The sequence below is a fragment of the Podarcis muralis genome, chromosome 4, assembly GCF_964188315.1.
Source record: "Podarcis muralis chromosome 4, rPodMur119.hap1.1, whole genome shotgun sequence".
In the NCBI taxonomy this organism is placed as follows: domain Eukaryota; kingdom Metazoa; phylum Chordata; class Lepidosauria; order Squamata; family Lacertidae; genus Podarcis; species Podarcis muralis.
Window position 1 is genome coordinate 706,326 of NC_135658.1, and position 24,168 is coordinate 730,493.

At 45.5% G+C, this 24,168-nt stretch overlaps 2 protein-coding genes and 1 long non-coding RNA gene across 17 annotated transcripts in view; 1 reads left to right on the plus strand and 2 right to left on the minus strand.

Moving 5' to 3' along the window:
* Positions 1-24,168, plus strand: part of LOC114589686 (uncharacterized) — a 386,543-nt gene that overhangs the window by 250,908 nt on the left and 111,467 nt on the right. The window lies entirely within an intron of this gene.
* The window catches only part of LOC114589761 (uncharacterized), a 498,312-nt gene that overhangs the window by 51,302 nt on the left and 422,842 nt on the right, over positions 1-24,168 (minus strand). For 5 of the 6 annotated variants that reach the window (XM_077927915.1, XM_077927913.1, XM_077927918.1 and 2 more), the window contains one exon: positions 17,121-19,011. The exons of the other annotated variant lie outside the window; for it this stretch is intronic. In XM_077927915.1, the coding sequence (XP_077784041.1) occupies positions 17,501-19,011 (1,511 nt within the window). In that variant the 3' untranslated portion in view covers positions 17,121-17,500. Of the gene's footprint in view, positions 1-17,120; positions 19,012-24,168 lie in introns of those variants that run through there. 6 annotated transcript variants of the gene reach the window in all.
* On the minus strand, positions 1,694-9,440 carry LOC144327440 (uncharacterized). The gene is made up of 2 exons (XR_013392482.1): positions 4,364-9,440; positions 1,694-4,177 (listed from the first exon to the last, which is right to left on the minus strand). It is a non-coding gene; the product is annotated as an uncharacterized LOC144327440 (long non-coding RNA).

The following is a 24,168-nucleotide window of genomic DNA, read 5'->3' on the forward strand; positions in this document are numbered from 1 at the left end:
GACTCAGTGGCCACAGGTGAGCCTCCTCCAGGGCCCAGTAACCCTTCGGCCTCTCCTGATCTGCAGAGGCTTAGGGCAGAGAGGCGAAGGGAACTGGTTGCCCCCAGGAGGAGTGCTCGCCTTAAGGCCAGAGGAGGCGGGGCTCCTGGGGGTCGGGACCGCCCCTGACCTTAGAAGAGGATAAAAGCCCAGTCAGCCCGGCCCCAGGTTGCGGGAGCAACGTCGTTGTTGGCTTCGGACCTTCCTGTGTTCCTGATCCCTGCTCGGCCTCCTGTTCCTGACTATCCGGTACTCCTGTTCCCTGCTCGGCTTCCTGTTCCTGACTATCCGGTACTCCTGTTCCCTGCTCGGCCTCCTGTTCCCGACCATCCGGTGTTCCTGTTACCTGCTCAGCCTTCTGTTCCAGCGTTCCTGTTCCCCGCCCGGCTCTCTGCATCGGACCTCGCCCCTCTTCGTGTGGACTCTGCTACACCCATGGTACCTTACCCCCGGGACCAGCACAACAACTCTCCGACGTAGCAGCCAATAGTGAAACTTATGGCCGGGCTCTCTTTCCCGCGTATGGAGCCGGCTCCAACCACGTCGATATCCTTAAATTAACGGACATCCTGTTAAACTTCATGGAGGAGTCCAATGCGGCCACCCAAGCTATCCTGACAGAGTTGACGGAAGTCAGGCAGACTTCAATACAGAACCGCCTTGCTTTGGACTACGTTCTCGCCTCGACGGGAGGCGTTTGTGCCCTTGTCGGAGCCGAGTGCTGCACACACGTATCCGACCAAACCCTTAATATTACCGGACACCTTAACAACATCCACAAACTAGCGGACGGACTTAAAGACATCCAACATGAAGGACTCTCGGATACCCAGTTGTGGAGCTGGCTGCCTGGGTCTGGCTGGATAAAACAACTCTTAGGAAACGGACTTCTGATCCTCATTACTGTGACCATCTGTATTGCTGTCTTCTGCTGTGCAATCCACTGCTTCGCGATGTGCTGTCAAACTTGCGACTCTTGCCTTCCGACCCCTCGCCCGCGATCGGCCATCGCCTACAGACCACCGGCACCAGGAACCCAGCCGAACCCCATTGAACTGGGGCCCCTGAAGGACTTCCAGAATCTGGACTCTAGGTATGACATGTCAGACTTTTATTGATTTGTGCGGAGAGAAGGATTGCGCGGTCCACCTACCTTCGCAATCTTATCTCCGAAGGGGGGAACTGTCGCCGGAAATCACACACCCCCTTTTTGTCAGCAACACGTACTGCACAAGCATCGCATCCACACATACACGTATCTCCCCTTTCTGACCCTAGAGATGTTCCTTTAGAGGGCCATCTCTTAAAAGCCTTCCGTAAATAAGGAAGCGCTGGTTTGACAGCTCTCTGCTCTAGCGCTCCGCGCCGCCCTATCCTTATTGAGAGTAGACCGGACGACCGAACTCTAGGTCAAACAGCAGCCGCCTCAACCAATCAGCATTATCGAACAGCGCCCCTTGTGGCGGCCACGCGGGTACTGCAGGCTGCGAGCGTCGGCTCCCTCACCTTTTGACAGTTCTCAATACATTGTTTCCGAGTTCAATTGACCGTGACTGATCTAATCAAAATGTTGCAAGTTGCTTCCGAAAAGGGAAAGTACTTTGAACTTCAGTGACTGTATTCTTTATAAATTCATCAAAAATCAGCCGTACCATGGATTTTCACCGGACCACTTTTATTACACTGCATATTACAAGGACTATCAAAGGGGGGTGAATTGGGATTGATCGGCCATAATCCTCGAACCGCGCAGTCACGTACACAACGGCCCTTCTCCGGATGGCGGGGCAACCTCGATAACCATCGTAATGGGCCCAGACGAAAGGCTACCAGAAACACAATAAACTGCATACGACAGTGTATTCCATACAGACTCCAACAAAGGACCCTGGCCGGATTCCCCTCAGGGGGCAGGAAGACTTCGCCCTTTCCTTTGTTCCTGGAAATGACTCATGTGAGGGGGGGAGAGGAGGTCTCTGCCAGGTGTCAAGATACTCAGATTACCTGGGTAGCTCCTCCTCGACTCCTCCTGTTCCTTAATAAAATCATGATGTAAATATGATGTAATTCTGGGGGTGTAGTCAAGGGGATTAGTGGTTAATAAAAGTTGGGGTCTCCCATTGTTCGGGGCTTCCATCTTGCTTCACCACGTGGACGGTGGGAGCCCTGTCGCGACAGTCTTTACCTAAATAAAGACCAAGCCTACTGGCTGCTGTTTTGCTCTGATTTGCCCTGGTCGGTGTCTTCATTTGTCCAAGAGAGCCCTCGGATCTTCCTGTAACAGCAGCAAATCGCTGCATGGGGTCTTGGTGTTGAGATCCGTAAGCTGAGAATGGTACGATTTCTCAGCAATAAATATGATACACTTTTATGGGTGTTACGGAAAATTCCAGGTTGAGAGACGACTCATCAGCCCAGCCAGTTGGGTGCAAGTCCCTGATGGATCCATGAGGTCGGTAAAAGAAGGAAGTTCCAGCCAAGTAATTTGGAGCAAAACAGCGGTCAGTAGACCTTGATCTTTATTGCTGCCCAACAGGTCCCCACAGGAGCAAGAACCCAGAACAAAGGGTTACCTTGACTTTTACCCAGAGTACATTTCACAGGGCATCATGAATAGGCCCATACTACATCACAAAGGAGGAGGGGATATAAGACATACACAAGTTCAGCAGGGGCCAGACACCGCTCACAACATCTCTTAAGTGCCCATCACCAAAAGAACAAGGAAACCCTTGGCATCTCCTTGCCCTCAGGACTTGTCTGGAGATGGGCTTTCAGAACACCTGACTTGCTAAATTGCCTTTGGGGATGTCTATTGTTGCCCCCCCCGTCACTCCCTGGGTGGGGGGCCGTGTATGGGCTCTCAGGCTTGGGAAAACATGCCCTCTTTCAGCTGCCTCCATGGCTTCCTGCTTCTTGGTTCACGGAGGGAGGTGGAGCCCAAATTCACCTTTCTTGCAGGGTTAAAATGGCACTGGAATGACGAGAGTCAGTTAAAGTATGGATTTTCTACGAATTTATAAAGCTAGGTATCTTCCCTGCACTGTCAAGTCAAAAGCATACATTCAGGCCTAATATTCGTAACATTGCAATAACTATAAAGATGTGCCCCCCCCCGTCATTTCCGTAACATAGGTAAGTGAACTCATATTTGAAACAATGCAGACGCAATCAAGAAGGATTTTTCTCTGGTGTTTCATTCAGCCTCTCCTGAATAAACACTTAGATTATGTGAAAATACTGGGAGATACCGTTTTATTTATTTATTTTCATGGTATAAAAGGTAATTTTAAAGAAAGCAATGGTTACAACAGTAAACAACAAATAGCTTGTCCTCATGGAATTGCAGACTTTCATCCTGCCATGTGTTAAAGTTTCAATTGATTATTCTAAAAGATCACGCCACATTTTCCCACGAGTGCTGGGTAGATTCTGGCAACAGTCTTCACAGTTTATGTATTCAATAAACATTGGCCACGTGTTATAAAAGGAATACGGATTATGTTCCCCCACCTTTTGGATACTTAAATTGTGATGCCCAGAATTGAACACAGTATTTTAGGTGGGGCCTGACCAAGGTAGAATAAAGTGGTACCATTCCTGCTTATTTAACTTATATGTGAAAGGCTGGGCTGGATGAATCCCAAGCCGGAATTAAGATTGCCGGAAGAAATATCAACAACCTCAGATATGCAGATGACACAACCTTGATGGCAGAAAGTGAGGAGGAATTAAAGAACCTTTTATTGAGGGTGAAAGAGGAGAGCGCAAAATATGGTCTGAAGCTCAACATCAAAAAAACGAAGATCATGGCCACTGGGCCCATCACCTCCTGGCAAATAGAAGGGGAAGAAATAGAGGCAGTGAGAGATTTTACCTTCTTGGGCTCCATGATCACTGCAGAGCTTAAATGCAGAGACATCACCTTGCCAACAAAGGTATGAATAGTTAAAGTTCTGGTTTTCCCAGTAGTGATGTATTGAAGTGAGAACTGGACCATAAAGAAGGCTGATTGCCAAAGAATTGATGCTTTGGGGACTTCCGGGGTGGTGCCATCGGCAATGGCGGATTCCCTCTAACTTGGAGGGGACCGGCTCTGCGGAAATCGGGTCTGCACCGCTATGGCGCAGCGGGGACCCTTCAAAAATCACAGGCGGGTGAAGCCTGTGACCGTGGGACTCGGCGGGCACCTTTTGCGCCCCCCCCAATCGGCGAAGGAGTCAAGTTAAGGGCTCCGGAGCGGAGCGGGGAAGTGGCGCTGTGCTGTGAGTCGTCTGCTTCTTCCGTGGAGTGAAGCCGCGTAGCCGTTGCCGGAGAGCGCTGCCTTCTTCCTGAAAATTTGGCACTAAAACAACTATCCATGAGTAGGTCAATTTCGGAATTAAAGGAACTGTATAAACGATTTGGCACCGAATGCGGAGAGGCATAAACAGGAAGTCTGCCTTCCGTTCTTGTAAATGGAGTAAAACAATGAACTTGTAAGCGGAAACCTCAAAGGACGTTCCTAAGGATTACAATCTGAACATCAAACAAGAGATTTTCCCCCTTTGATGCAGGGGAGGAGGGGGGAAAGGATTAGAACTGTATTTCCCTGCAAAAAGAGAGAGCAAGAGCAGCTCAAATCCACTGCTCAAATCCCTGTGACCGGCTCCCAGTGAATAGTAAAAATGCCGTATTGGCTAACGTGCTGTTGCTGAAAGTACTTTTTCTTTTGACAGTTAACTCTGCGTCTGAGGATACAATTAAGACACAATATTACTGACTGGCTTCTCCTGATTTCAAAGTATCAGGAAATAATTGAAATAGAAACTGTTGTCCTTTTGAGACTGGGGGGCGAAAGGGAAAAGCTAGTTACTTTAAGACATTATTGACTGTTGCTGCTACTGTGTCCCCCTAGAGGAACTTTGAAATTGTTACAACTGCAGCTGTGCCAAGGAAATTTTCCATTTCAAAACAAACTCTGACTCTGAGTGTGTGACTGGCCTTGACAGACTCTGACTCTGACTCTGAGTGTGTGACTGACCTTGACTTTTATCTGGAGGGTTATGGCAGATGGGAAAGACAAGATAGATCCGCTACAAGCAACCAGGTCTGGCAGAGTATTTTGTACAGACGGTGGGCTGCAAAGGAGAGCTTTGACATCCGGCCCTGCTGGCTTGCCAACAGCAACCCCATTGGCACAATCTAAACCTAAAGGTATGGCTGCTGACGATGCCCTGGCCCAGGCACTCAGTAAAACAAATGAATCTTTGGATAGAATAAGCAAACAAGTAGCCGAGGCATCGAGCAAAATTGACCAAAACACCATAAGTATTAATCAAAACACTACAAGCATTAATAATTTGGGTCAGAAGGTAAATACTAATACTGAGACTATTCAGAAGTTACTACAGGAATCAACTTTGATACGAAAGACAGCTGATGAGGCAAAAGAAATTGCAACCGCTACAGCCACCGTTGTAGAAGAGAAGATACCACCGATACATAAACAACTAGAAGACCACAGATCAATATTGTCTATGATTGAGTTGAGGGAGAAACATGCAAATCTAAGGGTCAGGGCGGTCCCTGAATTGGAGAAAGATAATTTGAGTGAATTTCTTACACAGGAATTTGCAGACTTCTGGAATCCAGATTTGGAGAAGGACAGCTTCAAGATAGTGAGTGCTTTTAGACTTGGAAAAGGAGGGAGAAAGAACAGAGTGAGAGACTGTTTGATCACCCTCCGAACAAAAGAGGAGAGAGACAAAATCTTGAGTCTGCACTTCCAGAAGACCTTGGTAATACATCAGTCAAGAGTGGAGATATTTAAGGATATTCCAAAATATCTTTTGGACCCTAGGTCCAATTACAGAGATTTGACTGCTTTGCTGAGAAGTAACGGAATCTTTTTCAGGTGGGAATTCCCCCAAGGCCTGTCTTTTAGTTACAAAGGCAAGAAGATAAAAATAAGATCAGAGGACGACAAAGATAGATTTTGGAGAGACCACGGAGAAGACCTGCAGAAGAAAGTTGCAGGAGAGTTAAGAGCACTTGTAAGTGAAACTTTGGATATACCAGATTTACCTCCTGAATTAAAAGACCATTTGAAGAAGGTGATACCACCAACAGAACAGGAACAGGCACTGGGTGCAGTTGGAGGAGAAGCATAGTAACTACATCATGGCTCTGCAACTACTAAGTTGGAATTGTAATGGTTTGAACTCCCCGCAAAAAAGGAGATCTGTGTTTCATTTATTAAAAAAGGAACAATTGGATCTGATTTGTTTACAAGAAACACATATAACAAGGTTACACAGGAAACTTGATTAATAAAAGACTTGGTCAGGAGTTTATTTCATCGGACAAGGTTAAAAAAAGAGGGGTAGTGATTTACAAAAGATTACTACCGAAATCTTTTGTTGTACAAGTGTAATAAATGCTTCTTTCCACGACTCTGGTGCCCTTTTCCCCTCCATTATTTCATTACAGACCTCTTTCAAAGGTCTGTGCAGACTCAAGATTTTGTTGTACAAGTAATCTTTTGTAATTTAAAAAATTACTACCGAAATTTATCTTCAAAGATGACCAAGGAAGATTTGTGGCAATTGAAATTCAAACACAGGGAGAAAAATTCTTGATAGTAGGTGTTTACGCACCAAATGAGGGGAAACCTGATTTTTTTTAAAAGTTGCATGAGACCCTGATGGACTATTTGGATTACAATGTGATTTTGCTGGGAGATATGAATGGAGTGGTATCTACACATATGGACAAGGCACAAAGACAGGTAATCACTAAGGATGGTAGACTACCAAAAACTTTTTTTTGAGATGACAGACAACTTGGATTTAGTTGACATCTGGAGAACAAAGAACCCCTTGGCTAAAGAGGGAACCTTCTTTTCTGAAGCCAAAATGACATGGACTAGAATTGACCAAATATGGGTAACTAGAGGAATGGCACCAAAGACAAGAAAAGTGGAAATCTGCCCAAAAACCTGCTCCGATCATAACGCTGTCAAGATGGAAATGAAACTAACACCGACTGGCTCCTTCAGATGGAGGATGAATGACACCTAATTTAGAGATGAAGAAGTGTTTAAGAAGGCCCAAAAAACCTTGAGAGACTACTTTGAGACAAATATGAACACCAATGTGGAAAAAAGAGTAATCTGGGACGCTAGTAAAGCTGTCATGAGAGGGTTCTTGATACAACAGAATGCATTAAAAAAGAGAATCCAGAATGAGAAGAAGGAAAAATTTTTGGAGAAAATAAAGGAAAGCGGGGGAAAATTGAGAGCAAAACCCAAGTCGCAAGAGATTTTGAGAGAAATAAAGTTATATCAAGTGCAATATATGAAAATGTTGAATCAAGAGATTGAATGGAAAATTAAACAAATGAGACAAAACACATTCAAGTCAGCTAATAAATGTGGGAAACTGTTGGCTTGGCAAATGAAAAAAAGACAAAAATTAAATACAGTTACAGATTTAGAAGTGGAAGGAAGGAACATACAGAACCCAGCTGAGATTAGAAATTGTTTCCAGAGGTATTTTAAACAACTATATACACAAGGGCCACAGAAAGAAATCGACGTTGACCGATTTTTGAAAAAAAATGGATTACAAAAAAATCTCTCAAGAAAACAAATTAATGTTGAACTATAAAATAACTGAACAGGAGGTAGAAGGTGCCATTCAGAATATGCAATTGGGTAAATCTCCAGGACCGGATGGACTGACTTCTAGATATTACAGATCTTTAAAAGAATGGCTAGTACAACCTTTGAAAGAGGTCTGTAATGAAATAATGGAGGGGAAAAGGGCACCAGAGTCGTGGAAAGAAGCATTTATTACACTTGTACCGAAAATAGAGACTGAAAAGACGCAGCTCAAGAACTATCGTCCCATATCACTGCTTAATGTGGATTACAAAATTTTTGCAGATATCTTGGCTAAAAGACTAAAAAGAGTGTTAGTGGAAGAGATACATAAAGACCGAGCAGGCTTTCTCCCAGGAAGACATTTATCTGACAATGTGAGAAACATAATTAACATTCTAGAGAAACTACAAGTGAATATAAACACTAAGGCAGATTTAGTATTTGTGGATGCGGAGAAAGCTTTTGACAACATTTCTTGGACTTTTATGAAAAAGAACTTACAGGGTATGGGGGTAGGCCAAGGTTTTGAAAATGATATAAGTGCAATATATTCAGAGCAAAAGGCTAAATTAATTGTAAATAATGTGGTGACGGAAGAATTTAAGATAGAAAAAGGGACACGACAAGGTTGCCCAATCTCCCCATTGCTTTTTATATCGGTCCTGGAGGTTCTGCTGAATATGATTAGAAGGGACCAGTTGGTTAAAGGTATACAAGTCGGAGCTAAACAGTACAAACTGAGAGCATTTGCAGATGATTTAGTATTGACGTTACAGGAGCCAGAATCTAGTACTAAAAGGGTCTTAGAACTGATTCAAGAATTTGGTCAGGTTGCAGGGTTTAAACTGAATAAGTAAAAAACCAAGGTTTTAGAGGAAAAATTTAACACCAATTGAGAGAGAGAGGTTTCAGAATATGACAGGTTTAACAGTGGTTAAGAAAGTCAAATACTTGAGGAACAACATGACAGCAAAAAATGGGAATTTATTGAAAGACAACTGTCAGGGGTGCCTCAGGTCCCAGCTCACAAAGGACCAACGCCAGTGTCTCTTTATATACAAAAGTCTTTATTGAAGTTCATCGTTGGTTTTACATCCGTGGCGCGCAACCCTACGTCTGTAACTCTAGACCATCGAAGCTCCGTCTGACTCTTCCCCTCCCCTGCACCAGTTTAACACCCAAGCTTTGCTCCACCTCTCCCTCTTCTCCCTCTGCTCTTTTCTCCTCTGGGTCCTCCTGCCCTCTGGGGCCCCACACTTCCTGGACTCTTCGGAGGCGGATTCCTCTGACTCCTCCCCCTGTCTCCGGCGGGCTTTGGGACCTGGCTCCCAATCCGGATTTTCTGCTGGCCCGCGCGCCTGCACATTTGAACTTGGCGCGCGCGCCCAGCCAGCCACTTTCCTCCTAACGGCTACACTGCTCCTGTCACTGCTTCCCCCTTCGGGGGGGCTGGCTGGAACTGACCTCCGCTCCGCCCCCCCGCTCTCCGACGGAGGCGTGGTCAGTTGACTCACTCTCTCTCCCTGCTGGAGAAGATGCTGGTTCTGACCTGTGGGCTCCTTCCCCCCCACGCTCTGGCGGGGAAGCTCCCCCTGATCTCCAGCTGCCACTTGGGGACTCACCGCTGGCCCCCCTTGCCCTGACCCTGGGCGCCTCTTTCTGGGAATCTTCTGATTCACTGGAGAGGCTCATGGAATCTCCCGGGTCACTGTCATACCCTCCTAAGCTCCCCTCAGATTCTTCCCCTTCGCTCTCCAATTCCTCTTTCCCCTGTGGCTCTGCCCCTGAGCCCCTGACATCCATCCCCCCTCGAAGCCCCCCTTCCCCCTCCCCCTCTCCGGGCGTGGGTTCCGGGCGCTCCCGTGCTTTGGGGGAGAGTGCTAGATACTGTTCAGTGCCCCTGTCGTGTCGCCCTCTAACTGGAGCTGGCCAGTCCGTACTGGGCTCTTCGACGTCGATCTCCTCCGCTTCCATCTCTTTGCATTCGTGCTCAAACTCAAGACTCTCTCCCAATACGTCCATGCCCATCTCCCCCTCCGGTGCCTTGGGTGATGCTGCGTGTCCCCGGCCCTCTTGCAGTTCCCGTCTCCACCCCACCTCCGGTTGATCCTCCCACCAATAGGAGCGGTCGGTGTTGACCCCCGAACAAGATCCCCTTGGGGTGCTCAATTCTGGCGCCAACTCCTCAGCTGATGAGAACCCCTGGAACGTGCTGGCTGAAAGTGTGGGTGTGAAAAGCCAATCGTCAAAATAATCTGCCGGCATCGGTCTGTGGGGAAAAAGTGCATGAAACTCGTCTTTGAGATAGCGCTCCTCCAGGGCATAGTCCGGTATCCAACTGTTGACGCTGGCCGGGCAGGGTACCTTCCCTGGCGAGGAGATATTCTACTCCCTCTGCCCCCCATCTCGAGTCCAAAATTTCCGTGACCTCGTTGAGTGGTGGTGCCCTTTGTGACTCCCCCCCCCCGGGGGTGATTCTCTGCGTGGGTCTGGTGCGGTCCCTGGCGCCTGAAACCTGTGTGGTGCCTTGTAGGGTGTGAGTACCGACCTATGAAAGACCGGGTGCATCATGGAACCCTCCAGAAGGGTCAACCGGAAGGCTACTGGGTTGATTTGTGCCTCGACTTGGTACGGCCCTAACTGCTTGTGTCCTAGCTTCTGCTTGGCTAACGATTTGGCCGGCACTGCCTGGGCCGCTAACCATACCCAGTCCCCCACCTGGATGTCCTCCCCTGCCCTCCTGTGCTTGTCTGCCTGCACTTTGTAGGCATGTTTAGCTAGTTCTAAGTGCCTTCGGAGTTGCTCGTGGACCTCCTGTAACTCTGCTGCCAAGTGCTCTGCTCCCCCTCGTGGCTCCCCCTCCCCCTTCATCTCAAACCCCGGGAAGGTTCTGGGATGCCGCCCATTGTTGCCGAAGAACGGCGTCACCCCTGTAGACGCGTGCTTCGTGTTGTTGTAGGCAAACTCAGCCAACGATAGGTAGTCCACCCAGGTCGAGGGTTGTTGATTCACGTAACATCGCAGGTACTGCTGCATGATGGCGTTGACCCTCTCCGCCTGCCCGTTGGTCTGCGGGTGTCGTGCCGACGCTAAGTTGATCTTGACGTTCAGGATGCCCAGGAGCTTGTGCCAGAAACTCGAGACGAACTGGCGCCCCCGGTCGGATAAGAGAGATCTCGGCAAGCCGTGAACTCTGAACACGTGGTCTATGAACAGCTTGGCGGTTTGTTCCACCGTGGCCACCTTTGCGCAAGGAATGAAATGCACCATCTTGGTGAACAGGTCTATGACCACGAGCACCGCTGTTTTGCCTCTCGAGCTGGGTAGATCTGTGACAAAGTCCAGGGCCACTCTCTCCCACGGTTCAAACGGCGTCTGAAGCGGTTCCAGCAGTCCCGCCGGTGCCCTGTGTACTGGTTTGGCCCTTTGGCATGTGTCACACCGAGCGACGTAATCCTCAACTTCACCCCTCATCTTTGGCCACCAAAAGTCTCTGGCTACTAATTCCGCTGTCTTGTCCTTGCCAAAATGCCCAGCGCTGGGTGCGTTGTGTAACTGCTGCAGGACTTTCGCGCGGAGGTCGTCCCCCGGCACATAGAGCGCCCCTTTGGATTTCCTGGGTTACAAGCTGTCCGACAAGGGACTTGTAACCCAGGAAATCCACTTCTGTCACGTCGAACTGGCACTTTTCCAGCTTGGCGTAAAGCCTGTGCTCCTGCAATCTCTGCAGGACCTCCTTGACGTCTCCCTCGTGAGCTGCTTGCGATTCCGAGAAGATCAGGATGTCGTCGAGGAAACAAACGCACTTCTTGTAGAGAAGTCCCGCCAACATGTGATGCATAAATGCTTGGAAAGTGTGGGAGCCATTTTGGAGGCCGAACGGCATAACTCTGTATTCATAGGTGCCTAAAGGCGTAAACATGGCCGTCTTCCACTCATCGCCCTCCCTTATGCGTATCAGATTGTATGAGCCTTGTAGATCCAGCTTGATGAAGATTCTCCCCTTCCGCACCGTCGCGAGCAGGTCGTCGATTTTGGGCATGGGAAAAGCTGTGGGCTTTGTCCTGGAATTTATGAGCCGGTAATCAACTATCAATCTTTTTTGGGGCGTGTCTTTTTTCTTCACGAAAAACACGGGACTGCGCCCCACTGCTTTGGACTCTTGGATGAATCCCCGCTTCAAATTGTGATCTATGAACTCCCTGAGTTCTTGCATTTCATCCTCAGACATGGAATACAGCTTCCCCGTCGGCAGCGTCGCTCCCGGTAGGAGGTCAATCGCGCAGTCGTAGGGCCGATGGGGAGGCAGCTTGTCAGCTTCCTTCTCGCAGAAAACTTCCAAAAACTCCTTGTACTTGTCTGGTACCGCCTGCACCATGCCGAGGTATAACTACGGGTCCCCCTCCTGCCCCTCCCCTTCCTGGCTGGGCTGGATGCAATGTTCCGCGCAGTAAGAGGAGCCGAAGATCAATTGACGCTGGTACCAAGCCACTCCCGGGCTGTGCCTATCCAGCCAACTCATGCCCAACACTATGGGCGTGTCTGATAGGTGAGTGACGTTAAAACTGATGACTTCGCGGTGATTCCCAATTTGCATCACCATAGGTGGTGTTTGCCGTACCACTTGCCCACCTAGTAACTTCCTGCCATCGACTGTGACGACGTTTAAGGGCATCGTGGCCGGTAGGAGCGCTATGCGGTGCTGCTTGATGAAGTCCACCCCCACAAAGTCTGCATTGCTACCAGAGTCAATGGTAATAGGGACTTCCAGGGTGGATCCATTGGGCAACTGGAGTGATGTAGTGAGCTGCACTACTGGTTTGGGCGGGAGGGGGTCTGTGGGCTGCAGGATCTCTGGGGACTGCTTCAAAAACTTGCCTGGCTGGGCCCCAGTGCCTCTGATTCCAACCAGGCTTGGTCATTTCCCTGCCACTCTTCCCCCTGCTGAACTGCCCCTCTAACAGTTGCTGAGGCTGCAGTGTGCTTCTGGATCCTCTGGGGACACTCTTTGGCCATGTGTTGTGCACTGTCGCATATGAAACACTTCCTGCTCCCTCTAGGAGTTTTCGTCTTGACTACTCCTGGTGTTAAGGCTCTGGTCGCTGTCTGAGCCTTAGTACCACCCAACTCCATTGGCTCTCCCGCTCCCTCCCCCACGGGAGGCGTGGAGTGCGCGCTTCCAGTCTCCCTGGGCATGAAGGGAGGTGCTCTGGCTGGTGTGCGTGCCAAACGACCCTCATCCCTGCTCCAAGGACGTTCTTCCAGCCTTACTCCTATCGTGAGCGCTCTCTGAACGACTTCTGCGGTGGTGCTAGGTCTGTCGCCCCTGGCCAGCTCATCTTTCACTGAAGCGTTTAGCCCCTCCCAGAACAGATCCCTCACTGCTGCAGAATCCTTCTCCCAGCGCAGTGCATTTACCAGCGCAAAGAAGCGGGAGTGGTATTGTCTCACCGTTGCCTTGCCCTGCCGCAAGCCGTGCATTTCCCTTCGGGCCACGTCTACATCTATGGTTGATTGAAAACAAGCGTCCATAGCCGCTATAAAAGCGTCCGAGTTCCGGAGAGCGGGATCATCCTCGCGCCATAAATTGCGCAGCCAGGATTTAGCTTCCCCATGCAAGTGAGTTATGATGAATCCCACTTTCTCCTCCTCATCTCTAAAGTCTTTTTGAAGCAATCTCAGCGCAAAAACAATGTCTGCTCTGAAATTGGGATACTGTTTCAAGTCCCCATCAAAGTGCGTGACTATGCTGGCCCCCCTCTTGCCGAGGCCAACTCCCTCCGATCTGGGTCCCTGTTTGTACAAATGTTCCCACCTGGCTTGCAGATCTTTGCAGCGCGCTTCTGCTTCCTCCTCCCTCTTCCTAGAGGTTGCTACTTCTGCGTACAGCTTGGTGACTGCCTCCTGCAGTGCTGCCACTTGCGCCTCCGTAGTCATCTCCTATCTTAGTGAGCTCGCAAAAAAAAGTAAAATTTGAGAGACGGAGCTTACTGTCAGGGGTGCCTCAGGTCCCAGCTCACAAAGGACCAACGCCAGTGTCTCTTTATATACAAAAGTCTTTATTGAAATTCATTGTTGGTTTTACATCCGTGGCGCGCAACCCTACGTCTGTAACTCTAGACCATCGAAGCTCCGTCTGACTCTTCCCCTCCCCTGCACCAGTTTAACACCCGAGCTTTGCTCCACCTCTTCCTCTTCTCCCTCTGCTCCTTTCTCCTCTGGGTCCTCCTGCCCTCTGGGGCCCCACCTTTCCTGGACTCTTCAGAGGCGGATTCCTCTGACTCCTCCCCCTGCCTCCGGCGGGCTTTGGGACCTGGCTCCCAATCCGGATTTTCTGCTGGCCCGCGCGCCTGCACATTTGAACTTGGCGCGCGCGCCCAGCCGGCCACTTTCCTCCTAACGGCTACACTGCTCCTGTCACTGCTTCCCCCTTCGGGGGAGCTGGCTGGAGCTGACCTCCGCTCCGCCCCTCCACTCTCCAACGGAGGCGTGGTCAGTTCTGACTCACTCTCTCTCCCTGCTGGAGAAGACGCTGGTTCTGATCTGTGGGCTTCTTCCCCCCCTTACGCTCTGGCGGGGCAGCTGGCCCTGATCTCCAGCTGCCGCTTGGGGACTCACCGCTGGCCCCCCTTGCCCTGACCCTGGGCGCCTCTTTCTGGGAATCTTCTGATTCACTGGAGAGACTCATGGAATCTCCCGGGTCACTGTCATACCCTCCTAAGGTCCCCTCAGATTCTTCCCCTTCGCTCTCCAATTCCTCTTTCCCCTGTGGCTCTGCCCCTGATCCCCTGACAACAACTATGAAAAATGCTGGGTTGAAGTGAAAAAAGATTTAGAAATATGGTCAAATTTGAAGCTCTCTTTGCTGGGCCGTATTGCTGCTATAAAAATGAATGTATTGCCTAGAATGTTGTTTTTGTTTCAGGCATTGCAAATTGTGGACAAAGTGGATTGTTTCAAGAAGTGGCAGAGAGATATTTCAAGATTTGTCTGGCAGGGCAAGAAGCCTAGAATAAAATTTAAAATATTAACAGATGCAAAGGAAAGAGGTGGATTTGCCCTGCCAGACTTTAAACTTTACTATGAATCAGCAGCTTTTTGCTGGTTGAAAGAATGGTTACTTCTTGAAAACACAGACATTTTGGATTTGGAAGGTTTTAACAATGTATTTGGATGGCATGCATATTTGTGGTATGATAAGGTCAAAGCGCATAAAGCATTTAAAAACCATATTGTTAGGAAAGCATTGTTTAATGTTTGGATAAGATATAAGGATTTATTGGAAAATAAGACCCCTAGGTGGCTGTCACCGATGGAAGCGAAAGCTCAGAAAAAGCTCAATATGGAGGTTAAATGGCCGAATATTGGGAAATTTTGGAAGAAGATGGAGATAGACTAAAACTGCAGAGTTTTGAGAAACTAAAGAACAAAGTGCGAGACTGGCTTCATTACTATCAGATAATGGAGGCATATAATTTGGACAAGAAAATTGGCTTCCAGGTGGAAAAATCAAAATTAGAAACAGAACTGTTAGAACCCAAAACTAAGATTTTGTCAAGGATGTATAACTTGCTGTTGAAATGGAACACTCAGGACAAAACGGTGAAATCTGCTATGATTAAATGGGCACAAGATGTTGGACACAATCTTATGCTTGCTGACTGGGAACAGTTATGGACCACAGGTATGAAGTTTACGGCATGTAATGCCTTAAGAGAGAATATTATGAAAATGATTTACAGGTGGTACCTGACCCCAGTCAAGCTTGCAAAAATCTATCATTTGCCCGATAATAAATGTTGGAAATGTAAAGAAACTGAAGGTACATTCTTTCACCTTTGGTGGACGTGCCCAAGGATTAAGGCTTTCTGGGAGACGATATATAATGAATTAAAAAGGGTATTTAAATATACCTTCTTGAAGAAACCAGAGGCCTTTCCCCTGGGCATAGTCGGCCAATCGGTGTTGAAGAAGGATAGAACTTTCTTTATGTACGCTACAACAGCAGCAAGAATACTTATTGCAAAGCATTGGAAGACACAAGACCTACCCACCCTGGAAGAATGGCAGATGAAGGTGATTGACTGTATGGGATTGGCAGAAATGACTGGCAGAATCCGTGAGCAGGGAGAAGAGTCGGTGGAAGAAGACTGGAAGAAATTTAAAGACTATTTACAGAGATATTGTAAAATTAATGAATGCTAGAATGATGTTGGATTGAAATTAAGTGGTTTCTAGCTGTAATGGTATAAAAGAATATGAAAAAATGGTTTTTTATAAGTAAAAATTTAATGTTACAACAACTTAAGATTAAAGATCAGGGTAGAATAAAGAGGGAAAGAAACTGCTGAGCGAATAAACTGAATTGGAATACAAAAAAGGGTGGTATGAGGAGGTCCAGGAAACAAGTAAATGAAAAATAATGTGATGAAAAAATTGATTGTTTTTAACTATTTTTATTTTGTATTTTGTATTTTTTCTTTTTCTATTTTGTAATGTGAAAACCCTAATAAAAATTATTTTAAAAAAAGAATTGATGCTTTTGAATTATGGTGCTGGAGGAGACTCTTGAGAGTCCCATGGACTGCAAGAAGATCAAACCTATCCATTCTTACGGAAATCAGCCCTGAGTGCTCACTGGAAGGACAGATGGTGAAGCTGAGGCTCCAAGACTTTGGCCACCTCATGAGAAGAGAAGACTCCCTGGAAAAGACCCTGATGTTGGGAAAGATGGAGGGCACAAGGAGAAGGGGGCGACACAGGACGAGATGGTTGGATAGTGTTTTCGAAGCTACCAGCATGAGTTTGACCAAACTGCGGGAGGCAGTGGAAGACAGAAGTGCCTGGCGTGCTCTGGTCCATGGGGTCACGAAGAGTCGGACACGACTAAACGACTAAACAACAACAACATTCCTGCCCTTGATCTGATTCTGCCTTCTGCCACATTGGCCTCCGCTCCCCATTTGGTGTTGTCTGCAAATGTGATGAGCATCCCCTTCAGTTCCTTCATCCAACTCATTCATACAGATGTTGAATGACAACGGGCCCAGGATTGAACCCTACAGCACCCCTCTTGTCACTTCTCGCAGGATGATGAGGAACCATGAAGGAGTCCTCTTTGGGTTTGGTCAGTCAAATCCACCAAACAGTTACCTTGTTCAGCCAAAATTTTACCAACTTTCTCACATAAATATCGCAGGGGACTTTGTCAAAAGCCTTACTGAAATCAAGATGCACTATTTCCACAGCTGTTCCTTGATCAACAAAGTTTGTAACTCCATCCATAAAAAGGGGAGGAGAGATTTCTCTGGCTGGACTTGTTTTTGAGAAAGCCATGCTTTTATCCTTTGTGTTTCTGTTGTGAAATCTTCAGATGAAGGGAACATAAATTTTAAAAATGATAATAAATAAGGATATTGACAAGCTGGAACATGTGCAAAGGAAGGCGATTTATGTCTATATTTAATTTATATACCACCCGACCCAGTGGTGCCAACTTGAATAAAATATTGGAGGAAGGGGCCAGGTAAGGCCTGCTTTGCACAATCAATAACATGATGCATAAAGGGCATTGGAATGGCAATGCCTACCAACTGGGGGGGTGGCCCCCTCAAATATACTATTGGGGGGCAAAACCCCCTCGGCCTCTAAGTGTTGACTCCTGTTCCCACATGTCTCAGGACGGTTACAACATAAAAAGACAACATAAAAACACAAAATATGCATCTGCAACCCCCCTCACTACCACATTTTAAAAGGGCATTAGATGTCAATAATCCAAAGGCCTGGTTAACAAGGTGCGGATTTGCCTGGCTCCTAAAGCTGTATAATGGTTTTTCCAACCTTTGCATGAATTCTCTGATGGGAAATGAGACTGAAGTTCTTCCTGAAGCTCTTTCCACATTCCACACACTGATAGGGTTTCTCCCCTGTATGAATTTTCTGATGCTTAGTGAGATCTGAGCTCTTTCTGAAGCTCTTTCCACATTCCACACACTGATATGGTTTCTCCCCTGTATGAATTCTCTGGTGCTTAGTGAGAGAGGAGCTCTGACTGAAGCTCTTTCCACATTCAATACACTGGTAGGGTTTCTTTCCTGTATGAATTCTTCGATGGGAAGTGAGAAAGGAGCTCTCCCTGAATCTCTTTCCACATTCCACACACTGATAGGGTTTCTCCCCTGTATGAATTCTCTGGTGCTTAGTGAGAGAGGAGCTCTGACTGAAGCTCTTTCCACATTCAATACACTGGTAGGGTTTCTTTCCTGTATGAATTCTTCGATGAGAAGTGAGAGAGGAGCTCTCCCTGAAGCTCTTTCCACATTCCACACACTGATAGGGTTTCTCCCCTGTATGAATTCTCTGGTGCTTAGTGAGATTGTAGCTCATACTAAAGCTCTTTCCACATTCCCCACACTGATATGGTTTCTCCCCTGTATGAATTCTGTGATGGGAAGTGAGAGAGGAGTTATGACTGAAGCTCTTTCCACATTCCACACACTGATATGGTTTCTCCCCTGTATGAATTCTGTGATGGGAAGTGAGATTGGAGCTCTTCCTGAAGCTCTTTCCACATTCCACGCACTGATAGGGTTTCTCCCCTGTATGAATTTTCTGATGCTTAGTGAGATCTGAGCTCTTTCTGAAGCTCTTTCCACATTCCACGCACTGATAGGGTTTCTCTCCTGTATGAATTCTTTGATGGGAAGTGAGAGAGGAGCTCTCCCTGAAGGTCTTTCCACATTCCACACACTGATAGGGTTTCTCTCCTATATGAATTCTTCGATGGGAAGTGAGAGAGGAGCTCTCCCTGAAGCTCTTTCCACATTCAACACACTGATAGGGTTTCTCTCCTGTATGAATTCTTCGATGGGAAGTGAGAAAGGAGCTCTCCCTGAATCTCTTTCCACATTCCATACACTGATAGGGTTTCTCCCCTGTATGAATTCTCTGGTGCTTAGTGAGAGAGGAGCTCTGACTGAAGCTCTTTCCACATTCAATACACTGGTAAGGTTTCTTTCCTGTATGAATTCTTCGATGAGAAGTGAGAGAGGAGCTCTCCCTGAATCTCTTTCCACATTCCATACACTGATAGGGTTTCTCCCCTGTATGAATTCTTTGATGTTTAGTGAGATTGGAGCTCTTACTGAAGCTCTTTCCACATTCCATGCACTGATAGGGTTTCTTTCCAATGAGAATTCTTTGTTGGGAAGTGGAATAGGAGCTCGGACTGCAGCTCTCTTCATACTCCAAATTTTTGCGTGGCTTCTCCTCTCTGGGGGTTTTGTCATATTCATCCTTGTTCTTGTTTTCCAATTCATCAAAATCTGCAATGGAGACAAAAAAGGGATTAGAGCCTCAGGAACAAATCAGGAAGAACTGAAGGGCGTTGGGTCTTTGTTCATTGCCTTTGTTGGTTGTCATTAACCAACATTTTTATTAATATATTCTGATGCATTGTTGAATGTTGATTTGTTTGATATAAAGTAGTGGCCAAAATTGTGGAAGCCTTTTGGGAAAAAGTGTATTTCAGATATTTGATGGCTCGTAACACGACTTTGTTTTAGAGTAATACCACAAAATTATGTATCAATGTAAAGATAATTTAATGAAGAATGTACCGGTAATTATCTGTATTCTATCAAAAGTCATAGCGGAATAACCAGAAAAAGGAAGCACAACTTGCTTAGCTTGACTTTTGTTAGTGTGTTATGTTATATTGTAGAAAGTTGATATAAAATTTACAGATTGTATATTATTAAGAGAGAATTACATGAAAATGATGTGTAGATGGTATATCACACCAGTGAAAATGGCAAAGATGTTCAAGAAAGAAAATAAGAGATGCTGGAGATGTCGAGAAAAGGAAGGAACATTTTATCATATGTGGTGGGAATGCAAATGCATTAAAAAATATTGGGAAATGATATATAATGAACTGAAAAAAATGTTTAAAATGAGCTTTGGTAAACATCCTGAAACCTTTCTGTTAGGTATCTCAAATCAAGAGCTGCCAAAAGAAAAATGGACATTATTTATGTATGCTACAACAGCGGCAAGAATCTTGACTGCACAAAATTGGAAGATGGGAGAAATACCATCAAAAGAACAATGGTAAGAAAAAGTGATGAACTATGCAGAATTGGCTAAGCTAACAGAGAAACTACGAGAGAAGGACAAAAAGGATTTTAAAAGAGTTTGGGAACCATTTACAGGTTATTTGCAGAAACAACAACTGGCAGGGTCTGAATTAACTTTATTATAGTAACAGAAAAATTAGAGAAATGATAGGGGAATTTACTTTTATATAAAGCAGGACACAATAAATAAAACTAAATAACTCAGTAGAAGGGGAGTTGAGGGAAGTCCAGAGGATGGAAGGGAGAACATTTGTACAGTGGTACCCCGCAAGACGAATGCCTCGCAAGACGGAAAACCCGCAAGACGAAAGGGTTTTCTGTTTTGGAGGCGCTTCGCAAGACGAATTTCCCTATGGGCTTGCATCGCAAGACGAAAGCCCATAGGGAAATGCTGGCGGTCGGGAGCAAAGACTTTCGCCCACAGCCGGCCTTCAGAAGAGGACCTCTTCTGAAGGCCGGCGGGGGGCAAAAGTCTTTGCTCCCCCCCCGCCTGCCTTCCCCCCGCCTGCCCCGGGCGATCTTAAAATGCTGGGGGTCGGGAGCGTTCGCTGCCGACCCCCAGCATTTTAAAATCTCCCCCTGTCCCGGGGAGATTTTAAAATGCTGGGGGTCGGGAGGGAAGCGCTGCCGACCCCCAGCATTTTAAAATCTCCCCGTGTCCAGGGGAGGTTTTAAAATGCTGGGGGTCGGGAGCGAAGCGTTCGTGTCCCGGGGAGATTTAAAAATGCTGGGGGTCGGCAGCGCTTCGCTGTTCCGAAGCGGGGAGGGGGGCGGGGACACCTGCCCCAGCCGCCCCACTTCGGAACGCTGTTCCGAAGCGGGGAGGGGGGGCGGGAAGACCTGCCCCAGCCGCCCCACTTCGGAACGCTGTTCCAAAGCGGGGAGGGGGGGCGGGGACACCTGCCCCAGCCGCCCCACTTCGGAACGCTGTTCCGAAGCGGGGAGGGGGGGCGTGAAGACCTGCCCCAGCCGCCCCACTTCGGAACGCTGTTCCGAAGCGGGGCGGGGGGCGGGAACACCTTCTGAAGGCGGGCAGGGGGCGAAAGTCTTTGTCCCCCCTGCCTGCCTTCCCAGGGGCTTTTAAATCGCCCCGGACAGCGGAGAAGTCCTCCGCTGTCCGGGGGCGATTTTAAAATGCCGCCCGCCAGCATTTTAAGATCGCCCGGACAGCGGAGAAGTCCTCCGCTGTCCCAGGGTTTTTTAAAATGCTGGGGGTGGGAAGAAAAGCCCTTGTCCCCCCCCCCCAGCCTTCAGAAGAGGTCCGGGGACAGTCTGTCCCCGGACCTGGTCTGAAGGCGGTTTCCCTAGGAACGCATTAATTGATTTTCAATGCATTCCTATGGGAAACCGTGCATCGCAAGACGAAAAAACCGCAAGACGAAGAGACTTGCGGAACGAATTAATTTCGTCTTGCGAGGCACCACTGTATATAACATGATGATTGAGATATTTTTATTTGTTATAAAATTCAATAAATATTCATTTTAAAAAAAAAGAAAAAAGAAGAAGATTGAGGAAAACTTAAACAAAGCTGGCCTTTCTATATTTGTCTTTTCTCTCTCTTTTTTTTAATATTAAGTTTTTATTGTTAAAATGGTTCATCATTAATACACATATACAAGCATACAAACATACATTTCATACAATCCTTAAAAGTGTTCAAACATACTTACATTCAATCCCACAAATAGTTCCTTTCCCCATCACCATCCACCACCCCTCACCGCACGTTTGTGTTTGACTTCCAATCTACTCAATTACAATTTCTTTCCACTTCTATTACTTTCTTTCACACACCTTTAGCCTAATTTCATACTTCTTTATCTATTACACATTGTCATCCATCTTATTTGATATTTCAATATTTGAAATGGAACTTGTTTATTCTAATAGGAGTTCTGATTTTTCGATATGATTTTGCAAGTATCTTTTAAACACCTTCCAGTCCCTATCTCTCTTTTCTTTTGAAATCCTTCCAATTTCTTCCATTGTTTTGGATATATTGTAATACTCCAATAATTTGGCAAGCCACTCTGTTTTTGTCGGTATTGTACCACTTTTCCAGTTGTTCGCAATCAATAGCCTTGCTGCTACTGTTGCATATAAGTATAAGGTCTTATCTTCTTCCTTTAGGCTTCCTGGTACTATTCCCAATAGAAAACCTTCTGGTGTTTTCCTAAATGAGTATCTAAACATTTTTTTCATCTCATTATATATTATTTCCCAAAATTGTTTGATGTTTAAACAATTCCACCATATATGTATCATAGTACCTTTTCCCATGCTGCATCGCCAGCAGACATCGCTACAGTTTTTATTCATTTTTGCTATTCTTTCAGGTGTTAAATACCATCTATGTTGCATTTTAAGGTAATTTTCTTTCAGTATATAACACATAGTGAATTTCATATCTTCTTTCCACAATTTTTCCCATTGTTCAAACATAATATTTTTCCAAATATCTTGCGCCCATTTGATCATTGATGCTTTAACTAATTCATCCTTTGTTTCCCACTCTAAAATCAGATTATACAATTTAGATATATTTTTTGATTTTTCTTGTATTAAGTATTTATCGAATTTTGATATTTCCTTTTCAAATCCTGACTTTTTGTCTTTTGCTAATCTATACTTAATTTGAATATATTGGAACCAATCACTAATATGAGCTTTAATTTCTGTGTAATCCTTTAATTCCAATTCTCCGTTTTCTTCCTTTAATACAGTTTTATAGGTAGCCCAATTTTCTTTCATATTTAATTTTTTCACTGCGACAATTTCTGCTGGCGATGCCCACCAGGGAGTTTTCGGTTCTAGGAGTCTTTTATATTTCTCCCATATTTTATATATAGATTTTCTGATTATATGCCCTAGGAAGCCTTTATCTACTCTCACTTTTTCATCTATTAAATAGGCATGCCATCCAAATCTCGTCTCTACTCCCTCTAAATCCAATACATCCGAGTCATCTAATTTGATCCATTCCTTTAGCCAGGTCAGACCCACCGCATCGTGATATAACTCCATATCTGGGAGACCAAATCCTCCTCTCTCCTTCTTATCTATCATTATTTTGTGTTTTATTCTTGGCTTTTTCCCTGACCATATGAATTTAGCCAAATCTCTTTTCCAGTTATTAAAACATTTATCTCCTCCTAGTATTGGGATACTTTGAAATAAAAACATCATCCTTGGTAATATGTTCATCTTTATTACCGATATTTTCCCTCGTAAGGAAAGATTTAATTTTCCCCATACTTGCAAGTCATTTTTTATTTCATTCCATGTTTTCCCATAGTTCTCATTACTTAGATCTATAGTGTTTGTTGTTAAATTTATTCCAAGATACCTTATTTTCTTTTTAATTTCCAATCCTGTAATTTCTTGTAATTTCACTTTATCTTTTTCTTCCATATTTTTCACTAGTATTTTGGTTTTTCCATAGTTTAATTTGAATCCTGCTAATCTACCATATTCGTTTATGCATTCCAATATTCTAGGTGTACATTGTAGGGGATTTTCTGTTGTGATCATAACATCATCTGCAAAGGCTCTTAACTTATATCTTTTTTCACCAACTGCTATTCCTCTTATTTGGTTTACCTTCCACAAATCCAGCCTGATTTTTATGTACTATTTTTCCTATAATTTTCTTCAACCTATTAGCCAATAATCCTGCATAAATTTTATAATCGCAATTTAACAATGAAATGGGTCTATAATTTGAGACAGATTCCAAATCCGTACCTTGTTTTGGCAGGAGCGTTATATACCCTTGAGTCCAAGAGTCTGGAATATTCCCCTTCTCTACAGCTTCCTCTATTACTTCTTTTAGTGGGTCGATTAATTCATTTAACATTTCTTTGTAGTATTCTGCTGGTATACCATCTGGACCTGGGGATTTCCCAATTTTTAATTTTTGAATTGATTCCTTAATTTCTACGGTTGATATGGGTTCATTTAATAATTTATGGTCTTCTTCTGTTATCTCTATTAATTTATTTTTCTTTATATATTCCTCTATTTCTTCTATTGGCGCTTCATCTTTTTGATATAATTTTTTGTAATATTTTTCAAATTCTTTTTTAATTTCTGTCATATCCCTTATTGTCCGCTCTTCTACTTTTATTTTATTTATTAATTTTTCATTTCTTTGTTTCTTTAGTTGCCAGGCAAGGATCTTGCCCGGCTTATTTGCCCATTCAAAATTTTTATATTTCCAAAATTTGATTTGTTGTTCTACCTCGTATTCTATAATTTTATTATATTCTACTCTCAGTAATTTAATTTCTTGATCTAATCTCTCTTTATTTTTGCTTGCATAAGCCAATTTTTCCTTCCTTT